The sequence below is a fragment of the Dromaius novaehollandiae genome, chromosome 6 (assembly GCF_036370855.1).
Source record: "Dromaius novaehollandiae isolate bDroNov1 chromosome 6, bDroNov1.hap1, whole genome shotgun sequence".
Lineage (NCBI taxonomy): Eukaryota > Metazoa > Chordata > Aves > Casuariiformes > Dromaiidae > Dromaius > Dromaius novaehollandiae.
In genome coordinates, this window is record NC_088103.1 from 29,284,638 (window position 1) to 29,311,982 (window position 27,345).

A 27,345-nucleotide genomic window follows, 5' to 3' on the forward strand; every position below is an offset into this window, starting at 1 on the left:
TCTGTAGGCTCAACCTTCTTAGGTCTTCCAGGACCACAGATGAGATAATTAAGAGAAATTCATGTCTGCCTATCTAATGTTACTTGTACAAAGTTTGTCAACATTCTGTGAACCTTGGGTATTCCTAATCTTAAGATATTTTACAGGTTGGTGAAAAATGACATTTTTTTGGGAGCAATTTCACCTACTATTGCTAACCTACTTCTCTTGAGAAATGTTGCAGTCTCTTGTTGTGTAGTTAAAGTGTTGTAAAAACTTATAATTTTGTCCTTCCATATATGACTGTACAACCTAATATAATCCAAGCAGTTTTAGGAGAGATTTTCCTTAGTTGATCTTCCAGCTAGTTTTTCACATACCTGGTATTCAAATAATCAAATAACAAACTCGACTGGCCAAGCATTGAGAGAGAGAGAGGGAAAGAGAGAGCATGCATGCAAGAATGAACCTGTGCTTATAAGAGCTGACTTTTTATTTGCTTGTTTTTATTTTTCATGGAAACTGGTCTCAGCTGAAAAGAGGATTTGAATCAATGATCAATGAGCTCTGTAGAAATCAACGCAGTAAAAAGTAAACTAGCTATTTTCTTGGTCACTGTGTGCCAAATGAAACCAACTAAAATTACCTGGATGCTACCCAGGCAAGGCTATCCTAAGCGTCTGATTCAAATTCTTGAAAACATAATGCAGTCTTAATGATTGTCCCCAAGTAAGCATTGCTTTCTTCTCACAGCTATCCTTCATCTTCTGTACAGGTTAAAAAAAGAAAAAAAAAGTAGGTGCTACTGTTTTGTTCTGAGGTTTATTTGTTTTGTAGTACTACTGTAAATTTAGAGGAAGTTTTCCTATGTCAGTATGAGAATACATATTCAAGTCTGGAATTTACTAGGGTCAGTATTATTTCCTAATTTCTTTGTGTTTGCTACAGTTTGCTACATATTGCTTTACATTTTAGATATATGTGTGCAAAGAAATTCCTGGAAGATTGGCATGCTTCCATTGTGTATCAAGAGGATAGCTGAAAGGTCTTAAATTCAGCAACTCTAAGAGTGTAATTAGTGTAAATCTCTAAAACTATCATCTGAATGTTTTTGGAAAGGTAGGGCTAAATAGGTTTATGTAGATGTTTACCATAGGTATTTTTCTGATCTCCTGTCACTGTCCGAGGCACTGTGTCTGCCATAGCATAAGATACTGTACAGAGTGCATAACGCACTGAAAAGGTGAAAACAAAAGCATTTAAGAAATATTTCTCTTATTCTGACAGGACCATTTCAGAAGAGCTGAAAATGCATTTTCTGAAACATCTACAAGAAGTTTAATAAAATAATAATGTACTTTAAACAGGAAAAGATGGAAGGGTGAGAAAAGTTAAGACCACAAGCCAGAAATGCAGGAAGAGCTATTTTCTCTGGGATATTTCCTGAAACCCCATTTAGGGTGAGAGGGGTTTATTTTGCTAAGAAACTGCATATAACTAGTAATTTGCTGGTTGTATTTTGTGAAACAGTTTTTAAAATTTGCTAAATTAATAATCAGAAGAGCACATGACCACTGTAATGAAATTATCTTTTTTTGATGTTGCCTGCATAACTTAATGTGCATATTATACTCTATGACTTCAGAGAGACCAGCCCCATTAGTGCTTGAGAATGCAGTAACTTTTTGAGAAATGGCATTGAACATTGCAAATAGTATTTTTAAAGAAAGATCTTTGAGATATAGGTACTTCATAAACTCAATTCCGAATAACTTCATAAATATCTGGGGTTTTTTAGAAGTGTCTTTCAGCTGGCAGTATTTAGGATCTGTTGAAACTATAATTCTGACATTTAATATCCAGCTCTAAAATGAAAATTCAATTTTTGCGTTAAGTGTTAAATTCTGGAAATGATTGTAATGATGTAACAGAATTGTATATGCATCAATATTCAGTGGGATTTTGGTTATACCATGAAGGCCTTTTTTCTTGTGAGCATGCTGCTTAGGATGCCAGTTTTCCTGAGTGATATTTTCATTTGCTTCACTTCAGATAATTAGCTATTATCAGAGAGTTGCTTTGATCTTGTAATTCATTCCATATTATAGAATAGGGGGAAAATGGAACTATGAAAAGCTGACATTAATGCCTGCTCCTTCCTTCTGTGCATTCTTCTTTGGAGGTTGGAAAATGTGGGGGTGGAGAGAGGTTTGTCTAAAGTATTAAACGTTCATGTTTCAGCTTCAGCAGGAAATGTACTAAAGGACTAAGACCAAGTTTGGAGATATGTCACATAGTTTCATTTTGCGATGGGTATGATGCAAGTCACAGGAATATGAGTCTCTCTTAGAGTTCTCATTGGCTTGGATGATAGGAATACTGTAAGATGCCTCTCAAATTGAGAATCTTTTTTATAATTTCCTGAATTATTCCTTATAGTCGAAATTTAGTTTCACTGTACTTAAAAATTAGAGAATAGTGTTATTTTTTTCCTGCTTTTTTTTTTCCTCTATAAGTCCTGGGGTACTTTGTTTTGATTAGTGTTTATGGTTCCTAAGGAAGGAATAGCGGGTTTTGTTTTCTCTTTGAAAGGTAAGAAAATCATTAAGTATAGTATGAATCCAGTTCTTGGGGCTAGCATCATAAATTCACTAAGTATGTTGGTTTTCTTGCTATGTTGGTGTGACTCTTCTTTTGAGCCATTGAAGACCAAATAAAAAGTGCTAAGTGGGAATTCTCAGAAATACATTTTATAACAGGCCTGTATTATATTTTTATACATATATACATACGTGCCTATGTGTATATATATGTATACATGCATATATATAAAAATACAATATTGGCCTGTTATGTGTGTGCGCACATAAAATTATTGGGAAGGCAAATTACTGAAAATGTACATATATCAAGGGCAATTTCTGTATTGTAGCTTGTGACTATATCTCAAGTTGCTTCATTTCTCTGTCTGTATTGCTTTGTACTTTGTTGGGAATCCTGGATTTTTTGTTTGTTTGTTTAGCTTGTGGCCAGCATAGGTTACTATTCCCAAGGGAAGATACAGAAGGCTGAGGAGAGAAAGGAGAAGGAAACAGAATGAGAGACAGAGGAAACCAAAAGATAAGTGAGACATGGAGAGGGAGTGGGAAGCAGATGATAGACTAAATGTATAGAAGAGTAGGTAAAATTCACAGAGAAGAAAAAGAAATAGTTTTAGCTTCAATGGCAAAGGTAGACGCACTTTGTCTTTGGAAAGGGGCTGTTACAGCTATTTTTGGCACTACAGAGAATAATCTATCAAGGTATGAAAGGACATGCCTACACTACGTACTTTAGCGTGGTAGACAAACTCGTAGTAGGTTTAAATGAGTTAGCTTGGGTAGTAAAAACTGTCTAGCCAGAGCGGCATGGATGTCTGTGTGGGTTTCTTTATCCTGCCAAGCTCGGTTTGTCTGTGCTGTCATGAGCAGGGAATAGTCTGTTCAGTTTTTCATAACAGACTTACCGCTTGTAACAGACTTATCACAAAGGACTTGAACACTTAAAATCAATCTTACTGTATTACTTAACAGTAATTTAAAAAAACTTGAAAAGAAGAATGAGCAAAAAATAAGTTTAAAAAGCTATTTAAAACATGAAGTAACATAAATTAGCCTGTGCGGAGCCCTCCACTGCAGCATCTCACCTCCTTGGTCCTGAACAAGCTTGCACGAAGCACTTGGTAGTGTGGATGCCCCAAAGCCCATGTACATTTGTCTCTAGACCTTAATACTGTAGGTGTGAGGTATTTCTCTGAGGTAGAGAGACAGACTACAGCTTAACTGAAGATATTAAAACCTCATAGTACCCAGTCTCTTGAAACAAAATTTGACTATATGAAAAGAGCCCATAATAGCTGAATGACCTGAACATGAAGTGTAGTTGCATCGTAAAGCCTGTGTAAGAGATGAAATAGTATAACCTGCATTGGTGTGGTGGTTAGTAAATTTGTTTTGCAAATACACACTGTTTAAAGTCATTGCAGCTGCAGAAGTTGAGTGATGACTCTGATTCAGCTCTGTGCTTCTTTGGGTCTGGGTTGGCTGAGACCAAAAAGACTTGCCAGCAAAGATTTGCAAAATCAGAAAAGATTTACATTTGTGAGTATACAAACTGAAGATGTAAATGCCGTATCAGTTACTTGGTTACTCTCATCTGCAGATGGGTTTGTATCTCCACTGAAATTAGCCACGTGCTTTTGTTGACCTGTATTACAGAGCTGTATTTCAGGTGTTAGCTTATTTTTGTCTGTAGAGCTGCAGTTCAGAGTACCAAAATATGGACCCTTCTTTTAATTTATTTTCTGTCTGCCAGTGAAAGCAATTAGATACCTACTGACTTGCTAGGCATGCTGATAGAAATTGCAGTGGAACCATCATCTTTTCATAGGGGTTTACACAAGTAACTTAGTACCAATCTTCAGTTACAAATAGTCAGTTTGCACATCAAAACAAAATACGTATTTGAAATTAGCTGCTCTGTAACAAAACTTCCCTGTGCAGTTAGTGCCACATCTATACCGTACTAAGCATCAGGCTTTGTGCATGATCTGTTTTCGGAATGGTTAAGATTTTTCATCTTTTTAATCAAGAAATGGAATATTATTTTGCTATGTTTTATGACATAGAGGTGTTGCAGCAACAGAAATCTTTAAAATGATTATCCAGTAGTTTTTAACTATGGGTTTTAGGTCAGGAAGAAAATCAGCTGTAAACAGAAGTTTACAGGAATGTGATAATGGTGTTTATTATTTCAAAGCTTACTACTCGTAACTTGGATCTTAAAATTGAATACCTCTTTCCTGTTAGCTCTTTTTAGAAACATAATAATTTGCATGTAGCACAAATTAAAAACAATGAAAATTTTAGAGTAAAGTTTTCCTCTTTTACTCCTTTTTTGTCTTTATACATTAAAAGAATAAATAAATTTCTGGGTTATTTCTAAAAGAAATCCATGCAAGAGGTGGTTGAGATAAGCCTTTAACACATGTTTTCTGTCTTTAAAGCTATAAAACCAATTGGTTTGTGCGTGTTGTGGTATTTACCAGAAATGTTGTGCAATTCATTTTATTATTCAGAAGTTCTTATTCTTTAAAGGTTAAAAATATTTAAAATGCTGTTTCCTACTTAATGTGAAATGTATTTATTCCCTTTGAAAGGCTGGATAACACCTTAGAGGAAATTATATTTAAGCTGGTGCCCGGACTTCGAGAACGTAAGTTTCTGATTTGGTTTCGGTACTTATTTGGGTTGATGGAGGGGAGTATGGCTATTTCTTGTGATATTTTTTTAATATTGGTTTAAAAATTCACATTACTGTTCTTTGATGTTAACTAGAGGAACTGCAGCGAGAGATCGAATTTTGGAAAAAAAACAAACCTCAAGAAAATGGACAAGGTGATGATTTTTTTTTTCTCCCCTCTCTTGTATGTTAGGTAAAATTGCTCCTCTGTAAGCCCTGATTCTACAAACACTTGTGTACATTGTTTGTGCTAAATTTAACACTACAGAAGCTCTTAACATATCTATGTAAGTGTAATCTGGGCCTATATAAACGTAATCTGTTGTTTTACAAACACTAGAAATGTTATCATTAGTTTTATTTGCATTTCCCAAAGCTCTCACATTCAACAGTCTTTTGATTTTCTGTTTGAATTCTTAATTTAATATTACATATTTTTAATTTAATCCTACTTACAATCCATCGAACTGTAAGATGTAGAACTACTTGAATCGTTTTTACAAATTATTTTCTGTTATCAAATTTGACCAGCTGCTAAGTAGGAGGTTGTCAAGAATTAGTTATGACAAGTAGTAAAGCAGTTTTCCACACATGCTAAACAATTGTTTTATATAGATTCCAAAATGCATTTTTTCTTTTTTGTAGTTGACCCATGAACTCTGAGAGCTCTTCACTGAGCTGCTAAATAGGGCTGTATCCAAGTTTTATGCCCCCTTAATTTGACTTCAAAGTTTTGATGCCGTAGCCTATTTGGGTTTTTTTTTTTTTTTTAACTATGTTTGAAAAGCTCTGCTAATCTAAAGAAATAGCTATTTCCTCTAAAGGATCACTGTCAAGTAAACTTCTTGTAATACTCTCTTTTTTCTGCACTCCGTTGTTTATAATATCCTGTTTTTAATGTGAAAATATTTCATATCCATCTGCAATAATTCTATACATTTTGCAGTTGGGGGCTATTATAAGTGACAAGGTTCTTTCCTCTGTTACATAATTAAATCAAGAGCTGCAAGACAGTTTAGATGAAATTATATTAATTTACTACACTGTAGTGTATACACATTACGTTTTTAAAATATTTAGAAAATATTTTTATGAAATTAACATAAGATTTGTTGCTATATAAATAAAGATGGACAGAGAAAAAATCAGAAAGGATTTATAAATTTGTAGAATGTGACTTACTTTTAACCAATATATTCTTTTGGTCCTCACCTTCCTCCCATAATTTAATGGTAAATCTAATGGAGTTCTGTTACTAAATGTAATGAATGATTGAATTGTTTTGTAAGTCAGAGGGAAATTCAGACTCTCAAAATATTCTTTTAAGGACCTACAGGCTAACTCTGTTACTGAGTATGACCTTGGGCTAGGGAAATTTGGCTATACAAAACATGTGAAAGCCATGATAACACATTGAGACAAATTAGGAGTGTTCAGTTTATTCTCTGGCATAAACAAGCATTTAGAATCTTTCCTGAAAATAAAGTATTTAGTAAGAATAATTCCAGTAAGAAGGAACTGTTTTAGTTGTCAAGACTATTGCTGTGCAATCCCATATTCATAGTCTAGTTTAAGAGTCTGCCATTTACGTGCTGTACCACAGGTCACAATACAGTTTTCAATATTTGCACTTAAGATCTATAATAAAATATCAAAAGTTACAATTTTCACAATCTTTTTAATTGCATCATGTCGAGATTTAATAAAATGCCTTTAAGGTACTGACACATTGATTTCTGGAGGTGGCCTATGCAAACATCTTTAATTCTAATATCTACAAGGGTCTTTCTAGTAAACAGTTTGGTGCCATTTGGGACATGGAGGCGCATTTAAGTTTCTCTAGAATATCCTGAAAGGTGAGGTTTTTTGTGTACATGTTTCTGGAATGATTTTATGATTGGAAATTTGCCAGTTTCCCTAGGTCCTTATTTGGTGTGCCCTTCAAGATTTTTCAAAGTGTGTAATTAAAACTTCCTCTGTTATTCAGCATTGATAACTGTTGAACACTGTAGGTGTATTTATATTGCTGAAGAATCTATGAATCATAGACAGATACTCCTCAGACAAATGCTTGTGACAGGTAGACTTTGCCTGCTTGATTAAGAGAGTTTAATTCCTGGACTTACACAAAAACAAAAATTCTGTAGCTTGATAGTGTAATTTCTGTTCATAGCAAATCAGAGACAATAGGGAGAAAATGTATGTATGATACACATTCAGTTAAAAGCCTGAGTGGCTAGTAGGAGCTCATGGACAAAGCTTTTCTTTTAATTCTAAAATATTTCAAAATTATATGAAAGATAATATATAAGCTTAAAATGGAACTTGAATATGAAAACTTAATGAAGTAAACTAATTACAGTGTCTAGAAGCTTATGCATAGCTTGATATTTCTTAAAGTCTTCATTCTTTCTCATCTTAACTCTCTTAAATGTCATATAAAAAGTTTGTGGTAAGTGTAGGAAAACAGCAGAATTCAATTTGAAAGTTTATCAGGAATGTCAAAAATTCTTGCTACTTGGGCATATCTTCTGATAATGTTTTATGCCGACAGAGAGTAGCCTCTATTTTAAATCAAAATAAATAATTAGGAGATACAGGAAAAATCATTACAACTAATGTATATGATAGTGTTATTGTATACTGTATTCCAGATCTGTAAAAATTATGCTGTTTTACTTCACTGCATGGTTATTATTTATGTACAGTGCAGCAGCATCTAAATATCCTTGCAGCTCTTAGGATTCAGGCCCAACTCTGCTAAATTTTTGAAATGTGTAGGAGATGGTACCTTTTCTGAATACTTTCATATTTAAACTAAGAGTCAGCAGAATGTGTAACAGCATCAACGAGGAGAAAAACAGGGCATATGTGATTATATAGGCTATATGTGTCGTGCAAAAAAAAAAATGGGGACCATTCCTCTGTTTTTTTTTGTTTTTTTTTTAAGGAGAATAAATATGTATTAACTATTCAGTTATAAAATCCTACTGGAGAAAGGCATGTGGAGTTACTACAATGACATTGCCTAGACAAGGTCAAAAATGGGCGAAAGTTAAGTTTTATCTTTCCTGAGTGTACTTCATAATAACATTTCAGGAACTTGTCTCCACAGGATTATTACAGCAGATAGTTAATGTGGATTACTTACCCTTGTTGCTTTGCTATACAAGTAGGGAGATTAATTATCCCACCGTGTATTTAAAAGCAGGGAGGTTTTTTTGGCAGTGAACTGTCACACCATAGAGTAGGTGTTCATGGTGGAGTGATCTTGATGCATTACAGTTGAGGACTTTCAACTGGACATAAACAAAAATAGACATCCATAATCGGTAGCGGTCCATCAACCTAATTATTTTCTGTCATGTAGAAATCTGTTATATGCATATTACATTAAAATTTCAATAGTAAGACTTCATTTTCAGAGACTTGTAAATTGATCAATTTAAGAACACACTGAATTAAAAGTACATTAAGTTAATTTGAAGAAAAATATGCTGTTAAAAACAAAGTATTACTTTAAAGAAATGTTTGTTGCCATTGTGACTTTTAACTGTTTTACAACTAAATAATATGGTCTTCATATTTTACAGATGAAAGTCCAAAAGCTGATAAGCCCAAAGTAGATGAGGAAGGTGATGAAAATGAAGAAGATAAAGACTATCACAGGAGTGACCCGCAGATTGCCATCTGCCTTGACTGTTTACGCAATAATGGGCAGTCAGGGGATAATGTAGTAAAAGTGAGTAGTTAAGATAATCTGTGCTCTTATGGTTGTTGGCAGAATAGCGTTTTACAGGAACCAAATAACTTCATAACAATTTGCAGTAAACTGAAATGAGACACAATTGATGACCTGTCTCTGCTTCCACAATTATTTAGTCCTTTTGTTTGAGGCATTTCAAAGACTCTTTTATAAAATTCCATAGCATTATCTATCTGTGACTGAATTTTTTTCAGTATGTTATAGAATCTTAGTCTACAGCCTTGATGGCGTGTAACTGTTATATAGCAGATTTACAGCATAGCACAGAGGTACTTATAGAGCTAGCTGTAGGTGAGCTGCCTCACACTTTCAGAATTGCTGTTTCACCATGGCAGCGTGAAGCTCTGCTTTTCAGACGTTGCACACTGAACGATTGCAATCTAGATCTTCTGACCTATAAACTTCGTTCTGACACTCATTTGTGGTCTGCAGCCTTGGACAGGTCACTTTTCCTCCTTGTAAAATATGTAGAATAATACCTACTCTTTACTGTTATTAGGGGGGAATAACTAGAATTAGGGATATTTTGTTTCATTTCAAAAAGAGAAGATTTCCTAAGTGTATCAAGCCTAGAAGAAAGTGTTTAGAAATCCTTTCAGATTCTAAGAATATTTTATTAAATGGCAAAGACATTAAAAAGTATAAAACATTTGCCTAATCATGTGCTGGCTTATATTCTGTGTGTGCTGTGTTACATATATAATTTTGGAAGTTCTTACACAGTAAGAAAGTTTTTATTCAGCAGGAAGTTTGTATGTTATCTCTGTCCATCTATGCCATATAGTAAGAAACCTGTATCACCATTACCACGTTAGAAGTCGCAGGTTTTCAACTTTCCTCTTGAATCAAAACTGTTAGCCCTTTGGGTCATAGAATCTGTGATAATAGATCACATCTCAAGATTGTAGCTTCCATGTATTTTACCTAGATTATTGGAAGATGTTTTTACTTCCTCTTTCTCTCAAGGGCTAAAGAAATCCCAAGAAGAATGACGTCTGTATGACCACCAGTGTTACTCAGAAATTTAGATTACCCATGTTATTGTTACGTTTTCTGTCCTTCTGTATCTTTTGTAAAATTCTTCAGAACCAGAGATGGGCTAAATGAACTCGTTTGTCGTCTTGTTAATTTCATAAACATGAGTGAACAAGAGTGTACCTGTGGTGCCACTATGGATTAGAAGAAAGTGCAGTAAAATTGGTCACTGTTTTTTTTTTAAATATTGCTTACAGCTGTTCTGGCACTAAAGATTGCTTATCTGCTATTTAATGAAAAGTGAGAATGCTTAGCTCCAAAATTTCTGACATGGCTTTTCTGTTTTGTTCTGGTTGCTTTAGGGTTTAATGAAGAAATTCATCCGCTGTTCCACCCGAGTGACCGTGGGAACTATCAAAAAGTTTCTCAGCTTAAAATTAAAACTTCCAAGTTCTTATGAGGTACATTTGAAAGAACCTTGCTTGTATTTTTATTCCCTTGTAAAGTATTATGTTTTTCTGAAATTCATTGACATTTAAACCTGAAGAATATTTTTTTTAGCCCAATCACTGAGTGCTGTTCAATATTCAGAATTACATTTTCCAAACCTTAAATGAAAAGCGCTCACTGGAAGTCATTTTATCACAGTAACTAAAGTTGTTTATCATGCAACTCTTACGGTTCAAAATAACTTAAATTTGTTGCTCACCAGTAAAGGGACAGTTTTTGGTATTTTGAAAGCTTTCTCTTTCCATGTGGCTAATAACAAATGTTACTTAACATAGGTTTTGGCCAGTAACTGCTGGGGAAAACTAGAGATAAACTAGACATGCACCAAAGGATTCTGCAGTTTCATTTTCTTTATGTAATATAATATAAAAAACAGTCCAATAATAATGACGAAGTGGTGAGCAATACCATTTGAATTTTTCAAAATGCAGATACTCTCTCTCCCCTTCTTTGGAATTAGATGTAATTTGACAGAAAGAGGGGAGGATTTTTGCTCCATCAGTGATTTTGTCTTGGCAGAGAGCTAAGACCATTCCCTGGGGGCACTTCCTAACGTGGCGGAAGTTGTGATGCAGGATGAGCTGGAAGCCTGAGACTCCGGCCTCTGCTTTCCCTCTCCCCAGGGAAATCCTACAGGGATTTTGGCCCCAGCACAAGTTTTTTCTTCAGCCACTTCCCCCTACCAGAACCCAATGACTTCACAAACTGCAGGCTGCCTTTGCGCAGACAGCATCCCAGCTTTGGTCAGAGGTAGGGCTGAGTTAGGCTAAGTGCACAGGTTATTGCAGAGCTATACACAGGAGTCTGTCACAGTATCATGACATCCCTGCTGGCCATTTTGGTGTCTTTTGGTTTTGTATTATGTTAACTTAATCTGTCTCTGGCACCTTGATGACTCATGTTATATAGTATCTGCTTACTTCAAAATTGTAATGTATTTTTTCCTCTTGACAATAGAAAAGCATTTTTGGTATAGCAATGAAGGAATTTTCAGATGTTTTCAGTGGAGGGTAAACACAAGACCCTGTTATACAATTTAAACCAGTCCTTTTTCACAGTAAGATCATCATATTTTTTTTTTACGTTTAGTCCTCTAGTTAATGAAGAATCATGGTTGTATACTCAGAAACTTCATGCGTTTTCCTTGTAATTTTAAATTTATTTTTTATTGATTTTGGAAAGCTGAAAATTACTATGCTTTTGTTTTGTATCCTTGGGATTAAAAGTGTGTTGATGTAGCAAGAAGGCCTTCAAAATACAATGTAAGTCTTTCTCTTAAACAGGTACAGTGTAGGGTAGTTTCCTACCTAGTCTAGCAGATTTTCTGCAGTCCACACCCTCACTGAAAACATTAAAGTGAACAAAGTGGAAGACTACTGTAGAAAATACCATTTTGTCAGTATGTTGTATTTATCAGGGTTTGATACATACATCTGATTGGATTATTGTATCATGATAGGAGTTCTGGGGTTAATTCTCAGACAATCACTTAAAAGTTCATTTAGTCATTGAAATTTTGCATATGTTTGTCTTACTGTTTGTTTTGTTGTGTTTTAAGCTGGATGTACTATGCAATGGAGAAATCATGGGGAAGGATCATACTATGGAATTCATCTATATGACAAGATGGAGACTAAGAGGCGAAAACGTAAATGATGTTACGTTGTTAATACGTGATGTTTAGGTAGATTTATTATTATAGAGAGTATACATGTTTTCATGGCTTGGCACAAAATATATTCTGTGGCCCTTCAAAAAAGCCTTTAATTAAAAATGGATTTTGCATGTTTTCTGGATTTTTTACGCTAAAAAGGATCTAATGAGTGAAGCATTGAAGTGAATATGTTGTGTAGATTCTGAAACTTAAAATTAACAAGAATACAGTTTACATGCAAGTTCTGCTCTGAATTTTAAGTCAAGTATCTGAAAACCCAAGCATTTGCTCGTTGTCTGCAAATTTCCTTTCATTGACCCTTTGAGTTACAATAATTTGAGGAATCTGCATCCAGCCATTCTTTACCAGAATCTATATTCAGAATCTTTATCACAGTCATTCAGTAATAAGCTATGACATTGAAAAATTATCTGAGAAATCTAATTGTTTTATTATTGTGTCTCTTGATACTACACCCTGGTTTTTTAGATATATTGTATAACAAACACTAACATCCAGATAATACAGCTAAATGAGTTTTCCTTGTTGTATGTCTATATTTTAGAATTGCAATATTTACCTTATATTTCTTTCAGATCTGATACTCAGTTCGATTTAGTAGCCCTTGTATTGCTTTGTATACTTGGCATTTTTTGTTAGAAATCCTATCCTCATTTCTTCTCTTTCTTTTATGCAATCATTTGTTTGTTTGTGGCTACTGATTGTTCTCAACCCTTCACTGCTTTGTGCCGTATGCAGATATGTTGCCTATCACTACCAGTGGAGGCTACATTGGAGTGCAGCTAAGGTTAAGCACTTGACATAGTTCAGCATACTAATCTGTAGTAAATTCCAGACTTTCTCCCCTCTTTCTTTACGCTTTCTGGTACTCAGAATGAAAAGCACTGTGGCATGAACAGAGAAGACAGAGGATTAAGCACGCTATTGAGTTAACAATTCACAAATTTCTTAAAGTTTTACCTTAATCTGAAAAAAGAGTAGATTTTGATGGGGAATTAGAGGAGTTACTTTGCATAGGCAAGTATTCCTAAATTTGAAACTAATATTGCACTGAAACTTGATCGATTACCAAAACCACAATATTGCACTCTTAAGGGAGAGTTTTAATCAAAAGTAGTATTTTTCCAATACTGCCTTGAAACCGGTTGGTGTTTGTTTGGCTTGTCATCTTATTTTGTTAGCATTGGATGTACTTTTAGGAAATGTTGAGGCAACAACTTTAGTAATAACGGAATTCTTTCATGACATTTAATCCTGCTGCGCCTGCCTACAAATGGACTTTTGGCAGTTGCATTGGTTTGGAAGCAATACTAACTATCATCCTAACAAAAAAGAACATTATTTGTACTGGTTAAAATTTTTCAAAAATCTTAGAACTATTATTTTTAAGTTTATAGGAATGTAAGACTTGATAACTCCTGATTAAATTAGTAAGCTTTGTTTACATACAAATAATAGCATCACATATGTGTTGTCAGGTATTTATCTTTTCCTTTAGGCAGTTTTAAATCACTCCCCTAAACTCAAAGATGACAAACTAAAACCTGTAACAAATTACACAGTAGTGATGATAAATCCAGTAACATCTAGGCTTCTGTGATTCTGTTTCACCTGACTGAGTTGGGTCTTGTTATAAAACAGAAGTTAATTAATAATCTCTTCTTTTGGATGAAGATCCAGTAAATCCATTATCTCCATCTTTGATATTATTCACCATGAGCTTTTACTGGTACACCTGTGGACCTTACAAGAGGTAGAGTAGTTAAAGGAAAACATCCATTTATTCATTAGAAAGCTTTTTTCTGTTTTAAATAAGTAGATGGATTTTAAATTTTATATTGGAAAATTACAAACAATTAAATGGTAAATGTATGTGTCCAGCTGTGGTTGCCTCTTATGTGATCAGAAAATCATCTCCTTCGCAGTTTCGGTGTCAGAACTGCTCATCTTCGCAAGTCTTCTCGCAGGATGGCACTTTTTATCAGGTAAGAGGCACTCACGACTGTACATATTACAGTCTTTAAGGTCCTGTTAGCACTTCAATTGCAATACAAGTTGTGGAGTTTTTATAATTCCTCATTACAAAGTGCTAAAATGTTATGAGGGAGGTCTTCTCATTTTCATTCATTCAGAGAAAGCTTTATTGGATGAATAAATAGTATCCACTCAAATTACCAGGTTTATGGGTTTCTTTTATTTTACTTTAGGCCATTTATCTTCTTGTTCCATTGTCTAGGCTGATTTCTGCATGAATCTGGAAGAATTATCTAACCCTTCATATCCCTTTAACTGGTAGCATTGGACAGTTACTGACAAGGGATCAAAACTGAAGGGTGCAGATCAAAGAGACTACTTCAGTTTCATTTCTTTATGGCAATTCCAATGTTCTTTTTAAGGAGTAAATAAATCTTAGATTTTTCTGACATTATATTCCTTTCATTTTTTTTTTAAATAGAAATGGAGTAATGACTTATCTATAGAGCATAGCAAACCAGAGCTTCCAGAACCTGCAAGCTGAAATTGATTTCTAAATTACACCGGTCAGACTGGTGTTCTTTTTCCACCTATTTGAAATAATGTTTCAGTCTGCTCATTGAGAATTTTGAACTAATTTCTTTTAAAAGTCTGAAATGGTATTCTTGATTGAGTAAAAAATTACACTTAGTGATACAGTCACACGCTCAATGGTTTATACTTTGCAGTCATGCCTATTTAAATAATTATAATTATTCCAGCATTTTGCATTTTATTTCTACAGTTGGTTTGCAATTTTTCTGAGTAGCATTCAGACTTCGTTTGCAAAAAAGGCTGAGCCATGTTGATTTACATGTTAAATTTTAAGGAGGTAACTGCTCTGTCTCTGCCTATGTGCAATTCCAAATAGGGTTGAGTACATTTAGAGACAATTTATATAATCAAAGTATTTGTTTTGAAGTATGAACAACAACTGAAATAGCTTTTAAGTAATAATATGGTAGTCATATCCTATATGAAAAAAATCAGAGCCAAATAAATTATTATACTACAAGTATATAGTTATTAATTACATTTGCAGGCTGCCCATGGTGCTCCCTGTCTTCTCTCCTAAGTGCTCTTGCTATTTTTGAATACCTCTGCCTTTTATTTTAGTTTCTATGCCCTCTACTTTTTAAATCTTCAGCAAATGTGATCACATTTAGTTCTGGTGGTCATTTCCCTATGATAGCATGAAAAGATCATTAACCTGTGTAAGTATCTACAGTTATGTCTTTTGGGGTCGCAGAAGTTCATCTCTATTGCATTTGAAGGATAGAATAAAATATTTCTGTTTTTAATGTTAACTTCCGTAGTAATTCTTGATATTTCCAAATTTACAATAAAAAGGACTTGAATTAGCTATGGTTTTCTCACAGCCCTGTGGCAGAGAGGCCATTTAAGCCTGTGCAGTTTGCTGAGACAATAAGTTTTTCCTGGCTTTTATGCTATAGAAAATGTTCAATGTCTTAGCGGAGTTAAGAGGAAAACATCAGACACATGCAATTATGACAGATCGAAAAAATAACACATTCAGTAAAACAGAACTTCCAGCAGCAAGTGCCCATATATTCCATCTCCCTTTCTGGAGACCCACTCTCAATTCCCATTCCACACCACAGTTTTGTCCAGTTCAGGGATCTGCCATTTTTCCCAATGATTTGCCATTGATTTTATTTGCCATTTTCTATTTCTCCCAATAAGAGCTACCAAAATGTGTCACATTTTCTGGGAAAGTTATCCTTCGTTTCTCAGAAAATTTATTCATAGCAATCTGACCTGTCCCCCCCCACCCCACACCCCCCACCCAAGTACAGGAGTAACCTAGCTCTCATTTACTACTGTAGAGTACTAGTGTAGCTACAGAATCCCTGTACATCTTAAATCAAACCAAGTAGATCATCTAGGAATGGATTTTGTTTTACAAAGTGTAAAGATTTCAAAATTGCTTTTTCTCGGATATGCAACACAGAAATAAGGAGTTTTTTGAGCACTCAGTGTCATGAACTGCATAAAAGTCAGATACGGGAATTTGGTATTCATGACAAAAAAATACAGCTAACTTAAAAATAGATTTGAAATAGAGGTATTTAATTGTTGAAATGTATGGAATTATTTCAGTCATATAAATAAAATGATGATTGCCATATGTATATATGTCATAGAGATAAGCTGTAGCTATTCTTAAGGCAATCTTTAATTGCATTTTCTTCAAGTTTTTCATGAATTACATCTTCATGTTATCTCTGTGTGTTTTTGTTGTTGGTTTTTTTTTGCTTTTGTTTTCAGTCTTACCCTATGGTACTTCAGTATCGACCTAGAATTGACTTCGGTTAGACCAAAGGGCCAGATCCCACTGAGATGAATCCTGCACTATTTGTTTACCCATCGACAGATTGCACAATGAATGGATGTGCCTGGATTAGGGGGACACAACCAGATTTTCAGCATGCAAATAAGGACATTGTCTTTCTTAAAATTGTCAGTTGCATCTTTGTTGTTTCTATTAGAGCAAGACAAGTGCCATTCTGCTACTGAAATGTGCATAAGATATTTGTGTATCTTACAAGTGCGCTGCAAGTCATAGCCAAAATCATGAAGTGTACAGTCAAGATTCAGAACCTATGGAACATTTTTGCCTGCATATTAGAAAAATTTTCTGGTCCTAATATTGATTACACTAGCAAAATGGCAGAGTGCTCATTCCATGTGGTGTTGCAATTTTCACATACTTACTATTTTACTGAATATCGTTGTTTAAATCATAGAGTACTGTACAAATAGTTAAGAATTATACCTTGAAAATATTTTGTATAGAAAATATATTTAGAAAGTGGTGATTGGGCCACTATCTTTTTCTTGATAAGCTTCTCATGGGTCCAGGTATAGCTCACTCATGAGTGTGCAACAGTCCTTTTGCAGTGCACAAAGATCACCCTTAACAAGAGATGTATAACATGGTAATTCCTAAAAGTAATTTTAAATTCTCTAAATGGATTCTGCCAATATCACTTAAAAGCATCACAGCATTTGTGACTGCACTTTTCTATGATTTCCATAAAGACTGAGATTTGAGATACAGCTAAATTTGGAATATGACTTCTGGTGAGATTACCTTTCTTCTAATAAAGCCTTTGTAAAAATGAACTTAAAAATTATTTAAATGGCTATAAAACAAAGAAATTTCACTATAAAATCATGACTAGGGCAGAATTTATACATAATAATTGCTTTTCATAGTAAGCATTTCCTTTTAAGATTGGGTGGAGGTAAATAATATGTTAAGAAAAAACTAACATATTTCAAAACCTATAACTTTAATTACATTATAGATCTCTTGTGACTATCTGGAATTTGGAATTAATTGTAGAGTTTTTCATTAGTTAAAGTCACATCATAAAACCAGTACCATAAAAATAGAGGTAATGCAATACTGAAGATAAGCAGTCTGACCAAAATAATTGTTCAGGTCATTTTTTTTCTTAAGACCTGGTAGTGCTGGATAAACAAGTGATTGTTGCCTTAGGTATTGCAAACATAATGGTTCTAGTATAGAATGTTTATTGAGGTTTCTGGTAATGTTGCAGGGAGCATAGTAATGCATATGTTTTCTGTAGTCTTCCATTGTCTTCGCTTTGTTTAAAAGTCAAATGAGTTTTATTTTTTTTACTTTAAATTCTGTGGAGATAGTTGTAGTTCCGTACTTTTATGTAATTTCTACTTAATACACACCTACTAATATTGTAGATAACTATTTACTTTCTTATGCCTTTTGCATACAACAAAAAGGAACCAAATCAACTTTTCAGAAGCTACTCTAGAGAGAACTAATCATATTTAGATAAGACAAAGCGAAAATTCCAACTTGAAAACCTGGGATCAAAGTATAAAAGATAGATGCAAGGCTGTAGCTCCTTTGTAAGTTTGTGTTCATGTACATTAGTATGTTTCAGTAGGAGAAACAAGCATGTTGTGGATCAAATCTGGCCCCTTTAATGTTCGTGGGAGTTCTAATACTGATGACTTCAGGAATCCATGTGTAGTTGGGTTAAATCTTACCATTGCACTCTAAAGCCTATGTGACATGCAGAAATAAAGATGCTGTCAGTAGCAGCCTGTTTAGGAAACCTGCCATTGCAGGTCAAGGTTGCACATATTGTGCAGACACCAGTGAACCTGGGGAAGCAAAATGTTTAGGAAGCTGCTGTTCCTTTCTGCAGGCATAAGGTGCTCACTGGTACAGGCATTCAGTTGCCCACACTGTTGATGGGAATGGGTGCACATACTGGCTGCAGGAAGTGGTCACCTTTTTGCCCACCTAGTCTGTGATGTGCTACTTGACAGAAACAAGGTACTTCATGAAGGAAGGGCCCTTCTCTGCATAGTCTCTGAAGAACAGATTCTTTACAAGCAAAGAGGTCCTCCCCATGGAGCAGCTTGTAAGATCAGTGCATACATTCTAATTGCGAATCATTGTTATCTTTATTATACACAGTTGTTTTATACGGTAGAAATAGGATATTATTTGTAAATACTTACATGCACATGCGAATGACACCTTACAATTTTTATATATTTCACATGTTTTTGTACCAGAATTTTCACTGTAGCTCCACTTAACATAAAAGGCCTGTTTCAGTTTATCACAAAACTGATGATAGTACTCTTAAGCATAATTTCTGCTTGGTTCAGGGGACAATTTTTTTTTTCAACAATTGCATTTGCTATTTCAGCAAGTTTGAACAGACTTGTTTTAAGCAAAGAAAGGAAGAACAACATGTATTATTTTTAAATCATTTGCAGTTATCTTACGTGAAAGTTTGCATCCACCTAGCAAGACTGCTGAAATTTGACGATTTTGTATTGGCTTCTGAATGACAACCAGTAGAAGGTTTGAATGTTTAATGACTTTCTGCATTCCCAGTTCAGAGAGCCATTAATTTATCTTGATCAGAATTGGTAACTGTTTTAACTCATGGTATCTTCTTGATCCAGCTTAAAGCTAGATTTCAGAAGGCATGATCTTCATTTTAAGCACGGAAAATACTGACAGATAAGGTTTCATGTTCCCAGCTGAGAATCATGGCCTTAAATGCTTTTAAATGCATATGGTCTAGCCACCTACACTTTATACCTTTCTGGTTTGATGGCACAGTGCCTGAGTGCTGTTCTAGTTTAATGGTTTTCATAGCGGCACCAGTGAAGTACATATCTTAACTGGGCAGCTTTTATAAGACAGGCACTGCTTTTTTTACAGGAAGTTTCTCTTCTATATAGTATGTATGTGCCATGTGTCTACAGATATGCATATCTGATTGTCCCTGTTGATTCATTTGTGCCAATTAAAAATATCTGAACAGCACAGGAATATGAGAATGCAAGTATGGATTTCAGTGTGCCAAAGATGGGATAACGTGAAGTGAGTCTCTAAGCATTCCATTAAAACTGCACTGTGTGCCCTCATAGAGCAGGAGGTTACTCTATACAGTCACACTTTCTGAATATTTCTGTGGCAAGGTGTCACCACTACATAGTAAGTAACAAACTGGAACGTAAAATAAGTATTGCTACAACTGTTTTTCTGCAGTTTTCCCACTTGGCAGTACCTGGCTGCAGAGGTGTAAGACCTAAAACATTCTGCACTACTACTTAACCGTGCAGTCTCTTACTCAGCAGATTTAGTGCTTTTTTTTTCCCCATAAGCCAATAATTTGTATCTCCTTTTAACTCTGGGGTAACCCATTAAAGAAAGTCATAAGCAACCTTTTGTTGGGCATAGCTGTATGCTGCATTTCTCTAGTAACAAACTGTAAGCTAGAATTTACAACAAGATCTTTTAAGAGCTGAAATGAATTATATAATCAAGAAATGTGTCTCCCATCACGTATTATTACACTGCTCCTAGCTAAGGGCTTAGTCCTATTAACATACTCATATTTGAGTGAAATACCAAATAAGATTACTACAATAATCTAAGGGACTCATCACTGCAGTAGGGATTGTTCACATGAATGCTTCTGGGATTTGGGCCTTAGCAGTATGCAACACTATAACTATAATGTGCATAGTCAGCTAGCTTGCAGTTCATATGCAGAAAAAAGTCCTTATTCTTTTCTGAAAAAATACTATTTTGGCTTTACTGGAAATGTTATATAAAGCAAGTGCCTGATTGTTAATACAGAATACCTTTTAAAACCATTATTTGCATCTGACAGGTAATATTTCCTTCTGTATTTTATCAATGGTCTTAATATTTTCAGCAAGAATATTTCATAACCATTCTGTGTTGAGAAGCAATCTTTCATATGAAACAAAAAGAAACGTGTTTGGTTAGATTATACAAAACTGAAGAAACGTATCTCAGTGGAAACTATATGATAAGAATGAGCTTTATAGCGAGATGATATAATTTTTTTTCATGATGTAACCATGAATTCTGGATCTTGATCTTTTTTCTCTGGGCTGTAAAAATTTGGCTCTACTTTCCTCTTCTGCAGTTAACAGAAGCAGTTCCAGTGTATCTGCAGGAGACAAAAGATTGATCACATTCCTTATAGACATAAGCTAGGCTCTCGTTCTCCAGTACAGAGTGATGGTCCAGAGTTCTCATCTCACCTCATCTTATCTCTTCCATGTATAATTGCAAAATATATAAACACACACAGCAAATATATAAACATTATAGAGGTGCTTAAATCAAGAACTTGGTCTGACTTCTTCATGTAACTTAGGTTGAAGGCATCAGTTCAATTCCATCCAGACATGCATTTGTCAGGCAGGGTATTTCCCCTCTAATTTTACCTTATTCTACCTTATTTACATCAGTTCAAAGATTCATTCAGGCTCCCTGTGTCCTGTAATTCTAGGTTCTTATAAAGCCTTTGTGCCCTTCCCCCCTGCCCCTTCATGCCCAAAGTATAGAAACATCAAATAGTTGGAGAAATTGAACACGAGGAAGCAGATCTTAAGTTTGGTTAGTTGGGCAATCCAGAAAAAGGGGCAACTGAACTTGTCTCCTATAATAAGAGTTTTCACTTTATATTTGCTTTTTTGAGAAGATTAGAATTAAGAATGTTCAAGAAAATGAATAATTAGAAAAGATTCTTGTGATCATTTTTCTGCCCTCTCAAAGGGTCGTTCACTTAGGTAGAGCCTTAATAATGTTAGAAAAGATCAGGTCTGATGGAAGAACATGTGGAGTGTCCCTTAAGTCTTAAGCAACCCTTAAGCCTTGTGGTCTTGTAGGAATAGTTTCATAGGTAAAACTGAATGTGGTGGCGTTTCTGCAGGCTATTAACAATATGTACAGAAGAAAGAAAGAAAAAAAGGATACCAAAATGCTGATTTCTAGGACAGGACCTTTTAGAACAGGAAGCACACTTCAAGCAGGTCCAAGAAAAGCACCAGAGCATCAGTTTCCTAGATGTGAGAACAAGGAGGTGACACTCTGGCATGCTGGTGCTTGTGTTGGAACACCGCAGAATCAGATGGCATCGTGGTCATGACATCTGTAAACAGACAGTAGAAAGTTAATGCTTAATGCCCAAGTAATTTGTATTTTCTTTTGGGATTAAGCCAGTCTGTCCTGGATTTCAGCAAAGTTTTCATGGTTCTGCATATTGAATCCTTTATAGCCAGTTTGAACAAAGTAATGCTTCCACAAGGTGTTCAGTTCAAGATACTTGTTTGAGGAGGGATTGCAGTCTACTGGAGCATGTTCCAGGATGGACACAAGGGGACTGATTCACCCTAGAGGAAATGTGAAAAGCTTCCAACTGCTCATTTACCACTAGTTTTATGAAGTATGGAAGGTTTGGCCTTCAGACCTCAGCTGAAGCATCCTTTTGTAGGAATGTCCTCCAAAAGATGATCTTACAATAGTAACATTTTTTTCTTTATAACCAGATTTTTTTTTTTAACTACTACACTGCCTATGTTATAGATCAGGAAAGAAACATCAGATTCCAGAGCAGGAAATAGATTAATTAATGAATTTCTGACTGAGAGATGCTTTCTCCCAAGGTATGCACCAGAAGTCCTATAGTGACAACTTCTGAATTCAGGTAGCTTGCTAATACAGTTGAATATGGACATTGTTTGCTTCTCTAGTAAGCAATTTAGTACATCCATGCAGTTCCGGAGTGAGAAGTGGAAGAGCTCTATATACTAGTGGAAAAGTCCAGGCTACTTCTTGTACTTGCAGAAAGAGACCCAGTTCTGTAACTCGAGGTGGAGGAGACATTCTGGAATGAGAGATGTCTAGAGGTGGAAGTTTTTGTAATTTTAACCAAAGAGAGGCATTAGTTTGAATTTGCATGTTGATCTGAACCATTAAACGTTCTTTTCTTTGAAGTAACTTTTATGTGTGTTTTTAGCAAATGTTTCTAACAAGGTTTAACAATATGTGACAGATAACCGGATGAGGTGGACATTAGCTATTGTGTGTTTCCTTTTTCCTCACAAAGATGAGTGGAAGGCAAAGTAAGAGTTAAGAGTTTGGTTGCTATGTAATATACAAAATTGCTGCAACAGTAAAACATTTGTGCTGCTAGCTAACATACTGAGGTTTGTATTACAAATGAAGTTGTAATAAAGATGTTTATTATCAAAGTGCGAGGCACATATTTTATGATGGTATTCTATTCCTAAAATAGTGTTTTGTATTATAGCATATTGAGTAAAGTAGATGATGTTGTTGTCTGATGAGTTTTGATGTGGTAAAATGAAACATGCTCCCTTTTTACTGAAAAATATAACATACTAACTGACTTAAAATTACTATTTCTTTGTTGTCAGATATTTAGTTTGTTCATTAAAAAAAAACCCAATTTTTTTTCTAAAAATAAACTATTTTTATGGATAATCTGATTGCCTAATAGTTTTAAGGGACTTATTTAATACCAAAGGTAAGCCACCCAGAAACTGACTTGGAATAAGGCATTGACACTTCTGGAGTGCAGTGGTCCAGAGTTACACCTGGAATCAGTCAAGCAGAGGTTCCTCGTAGTAGCTGTATATGTCACCAAACTAAAGGGTTAGGCACACCCAGCAGTTTCCGAAACAAAATAGATAAATAGATTAAAAACAAAACCAAAAAAAAAAAAAAAAAAAAAACGGGACTAGCGTAAGGGTTGAGCTAACAGGTATAGAGGTATAGAGTAGCTCTTTGAATCATAGCTAATGTCACTAAAAAAGAAAAGCACAAAGGCTTGCATTACTGATGTGTCTGCTATACCTGGCCTGTGAACTAATGTAATACTTCAGTGTGCTGTCAATCCTGTAAACCTTCCAAAGCACAAAATATTCACCAAGCTACTTTTGGGTTTTCTAGTTGTAGTTCAGTGATATTTTGGAGGGTGGAAAGGACAGACTTGGAGGATTATGAGAAGATATTAAGTATGTTTTACAGATTTTTATAGATATTTTTTTAGCAAATGGCATTGCTGTCCAAGGTGTCAGACAGAGATTAGCAAAAAGTCAATTATTTTACTTGTTGTGCAGTATAAAATAGAAAGAATAATGAAATCCGGTAAATATCTTGATTTCCTTTTCCAGTATAGTGATTAACTAAACTGGAAAGTAATAGGACAATTTAATTATTTAGCTGGCTCTGAAATATTTCATTCTAAAAAATTACTGATCTTAATTTTTTTCTCAAATATAAGCTTCTTAGAATAAACATTAAGCAATGCATATTTTTTTCCCATATTGCAGGCTTAACTGTTGAAAGGAAAATACTTTTTTTTTTTTTTTTTTTTTTTTTTTAATTAATGCAAAGCCTGAATGGATGTTCTGGGCTACTGAATAGATGATATAGAGTTACTCTAATTGGGTTTTTTCGGATGGGGGCCTAAGTGTCCTTATATAAGCTGTGATCCAAGTTATGATAAGAAAGGAGCCTATGGTGAGCAGTAATAATGTTCTGATGCTTCCTTGCATTTGATCAGTAGCTATCAGTTTTTAATGTGACAGCCCTCACAGTACTTAGGAGCTCATAGGACATATTGTGATGTTATGTTGCTAATTTGTTTTAAAATGTAAAATGTTTTAAGCTTTTTGTCAAAAGTGATAACATCATATTACAAATAAACCTTTTTGTGGTTGTAAAATTTAGCTTATAAATCATTCAAATTGAAGTGAAAAAAAACACAGGTCATTGTTAATGACAGTCTATCCTATTAAGAATATATGTATTTTTGTAAAGGAAAAGCACTTGTAGATATGTAATCAGTCCAATATCTATCTATGTTAATGTTTTGAAAAAACAAAATGCTGCTTAGAGAATCACATATTTTTATTTTTGTGCTCAAATGCATTTTCTTTTGGTTTATGGAATGTTTATTCTGTATGAAGCTGTATAGTTAGTACAGCTGGGCTAAATGCATTTCTTACCTGAGCTTAATCAAGTATATCTGACTATGCTATTACATTTCCTGTCTGATCAGAAACCTGATTGCAAAACTTAGATTGGTGGTGCTGTTTTTCATCTTTGATATTAGCTTCATCCTGCCTTATAACATTTCTACTTCATAATATTTATCGTAAAAAATACTAATAATTTTTGTGAGATTTGTGCTTTAATGGATTTTTTAAGGTATGTTTAGTTATTCATTTGCATCTCACTATACCTATAAAATTTTTATAAAATGTTGACAAAATTTTACTTAGAATATTTAAAAACCAAGTCCCCCAGACAAAAAATTGTACCAGCTTAGTCAAGTTCTTATTTTCCTCCCAAGTAACCTACTGCTGGGCACATGCATGGAATATGATTGCATTACTGAAGTTTTGGTTAAATGAGCATTTGTACAAAGTGCTTCTTTAATTCAGAATAACTCATTTCTTGTAGTATTTTGAGGCTGTTTGAAATGTCATCCTTCCTGTAGTTTGACTCAACACAATGAATTAACATACTTTCGAAAAAAACAGTAAAACAGAGAATTTTGTCAAAGCACTAGCAAAAAGTGATGGCCAAATTTGTTTGTAGTTGCTCATGTATAATACTCTTTATTTCAGCGGGATTCTACAGGGCTCCATTGAGGGGGCCTAATACTAAGGTAATGTCTTCAGATTGATCTCAATGAAGTTACTTTGCTTAATTATCCTTGTAAATAAGACTTGAAAAGAGCTAGAGTTCCCACTTCCTCACTGAGTTTCATTTCATGTGTGACTTTTTCAATCTCTTAATATTATTTAAATTTAACCTTATTGTATTAACCATATATATTTTGAAACCTTAGAATGTCTATGCTAGCAGTAGATTCAGTGTGATAAGCTCAACTGAGTAAATACTTGCATAACTGTCAAATAGTGAGAGAATTTCACTCAGACTATGAATCCTTGTAATGCCACTATCTCATTAATATGCATGCTTTTCAAAGATCTTTAAGTAATCAGTTTTTAATGTGTTTAATGATTTGAATATTGTACATTTTTACAGTGTTTTCCTAGAGATAATTTATATATGAATTCATTGGGAGCTTAGCATCTCAGGGTCCACAAAGTAGCATTTAAAAACTTAAGTCCATTTGAGCTATGAAAACAACATACATATATTGCAGTCTTGTATTTTTTGAAGAACCAAATACGTTGTGTTTTGAAGTGCTTAAACAAGCACTGTAAATTCCACCCAGTTCTGCCAAAGGAATATTTTTTTTCATCTGCGTTAAAATCCTTAAAAGTTGAGTGTGGCCCTGGAAAAAATGAGGAACCTGTAACTGAGTTAGCACTTAGTGAGCAATTCTACAATTAGGTCAGTGAAGTGCCAGTATTAGTTTTCATTTCGGCAAAACCCCTTGGTACTGCGTTTTGGTGCGAAGTGAAGTGAGCCCGTTTGAAGTTACATCTATATCTGTAAACAAGATTTATTTTAGAACAGTAGCTTGTGTGAGCCCTGTAAATGGACCTTTTAAGATCTTGTGTACTAAATATATCTAATACGTAATGATATTTCTGATTATGTAACTATCTATATGGTTCAGTACCAGTGATGTTAAATTTAGTGCTTCATGCTAATGTCAAGAATGTTCACAGCACCTTTATAACTGCTGATAAGAAGTTACAATTTGGTATGATCCATATGCTGCAAGATGCCTCTAGCCCAGTTGGATTAATCCTATGAATCTAGATGAGCAAGAAGTATAACTAATCTGCTTACTAGCACTGAATTGCTCCTTTCTCAAAGCAATAAATATATTCATGTTGTAACATCTGTTGTGCAGCCTACAATACAAGTTGTTTTGTTGCATTGTTTCTATATAATTTATTTTGTGCAATAAAAAAATCTCTGGTTTTATCTGACTTTTCTGTAGTTTGTAATAATATTTGAATTAACACATTTACTAGCTTTAGGTCTTATCATGCAAGCATACTATCAGCTCACAGAAATGCAGATTAGAGAATGGAATGCAATAATATTATGCCTTATAGAATGATCAGAATGTACTTACATGGCCTAATTTTGCTCTCATTAACATCATAGGGAGTGTTACCATTGATTTATGTGAGCACAAAGCCTGCCTAACACTAAAGTTGACTGGATTTGGCATCTTCATCTGTAAAATGTAACCAGATAGATTATGTAGTGTGATTGTGTGTTTGGGGCTTTTTTTAAAAGTCCACCTCAGTGCTTTGCAGTCTCATAGGGCTTCCGCCACAGTCTTTTAAAATCTGATTTTACTGCTTTTTATCATGTCAGATTTATTTTTTCCATTTTCTTCTCTATCCTTTTGATGGTTTTTTTTTCTGATTTAATATGGGCTCAGTCATATTTATTGTTCTATTTACCTTCTGATTACCTTTTATTATGTTTTTTTTTTTGTTTTTTGGTTTTTTTAACTCTAAAGTAATGCAAAATAAACATGCATACAAATTGGAAGCTAGAGGATATCCGTGTAAATGAGCCACTGGCCTGAATGATACTGTATACTGAGTCATTGCACAGAGAGGTGCTACTCAAGAAAACTCATACTTTTTATCTGAAATGCTACTGTAAAGCCTGTAATACCAGTGCATGGAATCTAAGATGTGGTTCAGGTCAGTAAGTCATAGAAATGATTACTATTAAACTAAAATGGGACAGAGTATTTTGCATCCTCTTGTAAAATTCTTTGAGATGTTTGCAGAAGATATCAATTGCTTCTGAACA

At 34.4% G+C, this 27,345-nt stretch overlaps 1 protein-coding gene across 6 annotated transcripts in view; it reads left to right on the top strand.

The window, feature by feature from the left end:
* PCGF5 (polycomb group ring finger 5) overlaps positions 1–26,498 on the top strand; it is a 78,284-nt gene extending 51,786 nt beyond the window's left edge. For 5 of the 6 annotated variants that reach the window (XM_026094103.2, XM_064514031.1, XM_026094104.2 and 2 more), the window contains 7 exons: positions 5,177–5,232; positions 5,355–5,414; positions 8,853–9,001; positions 10,363–10,461; positions 12,069–12,158; positions 14,111–14,170; positions 16,488–26,498. In XM_026094103.2, the coding sequence (XP_025949888.1) occupies positions 5,177–5,232; positions 5,355–5,414; positions 8,853–9,001; positions 10,363–10,461; positions 12,069–12,158; positions 14,111–14,170; positions 16,488–16,535 (562 nt within the window). In that variant the 3' untranslated portion in view covers positions 16,536–26,498. The remainder of the gene's footprint in view (positions 1–5,176; positions 5,233–5,354; positions 5,415–8,852; positions 9,002–10,362; positions 10,462–12,068; positions 12,159–14,110; positions 14,171–16,487) is intronic. The other variant, XM_064514032.1, reaches the window with a different exon arrangement.
* Positions 26,499–27,345: the final 847 nt, after the last annotated feature.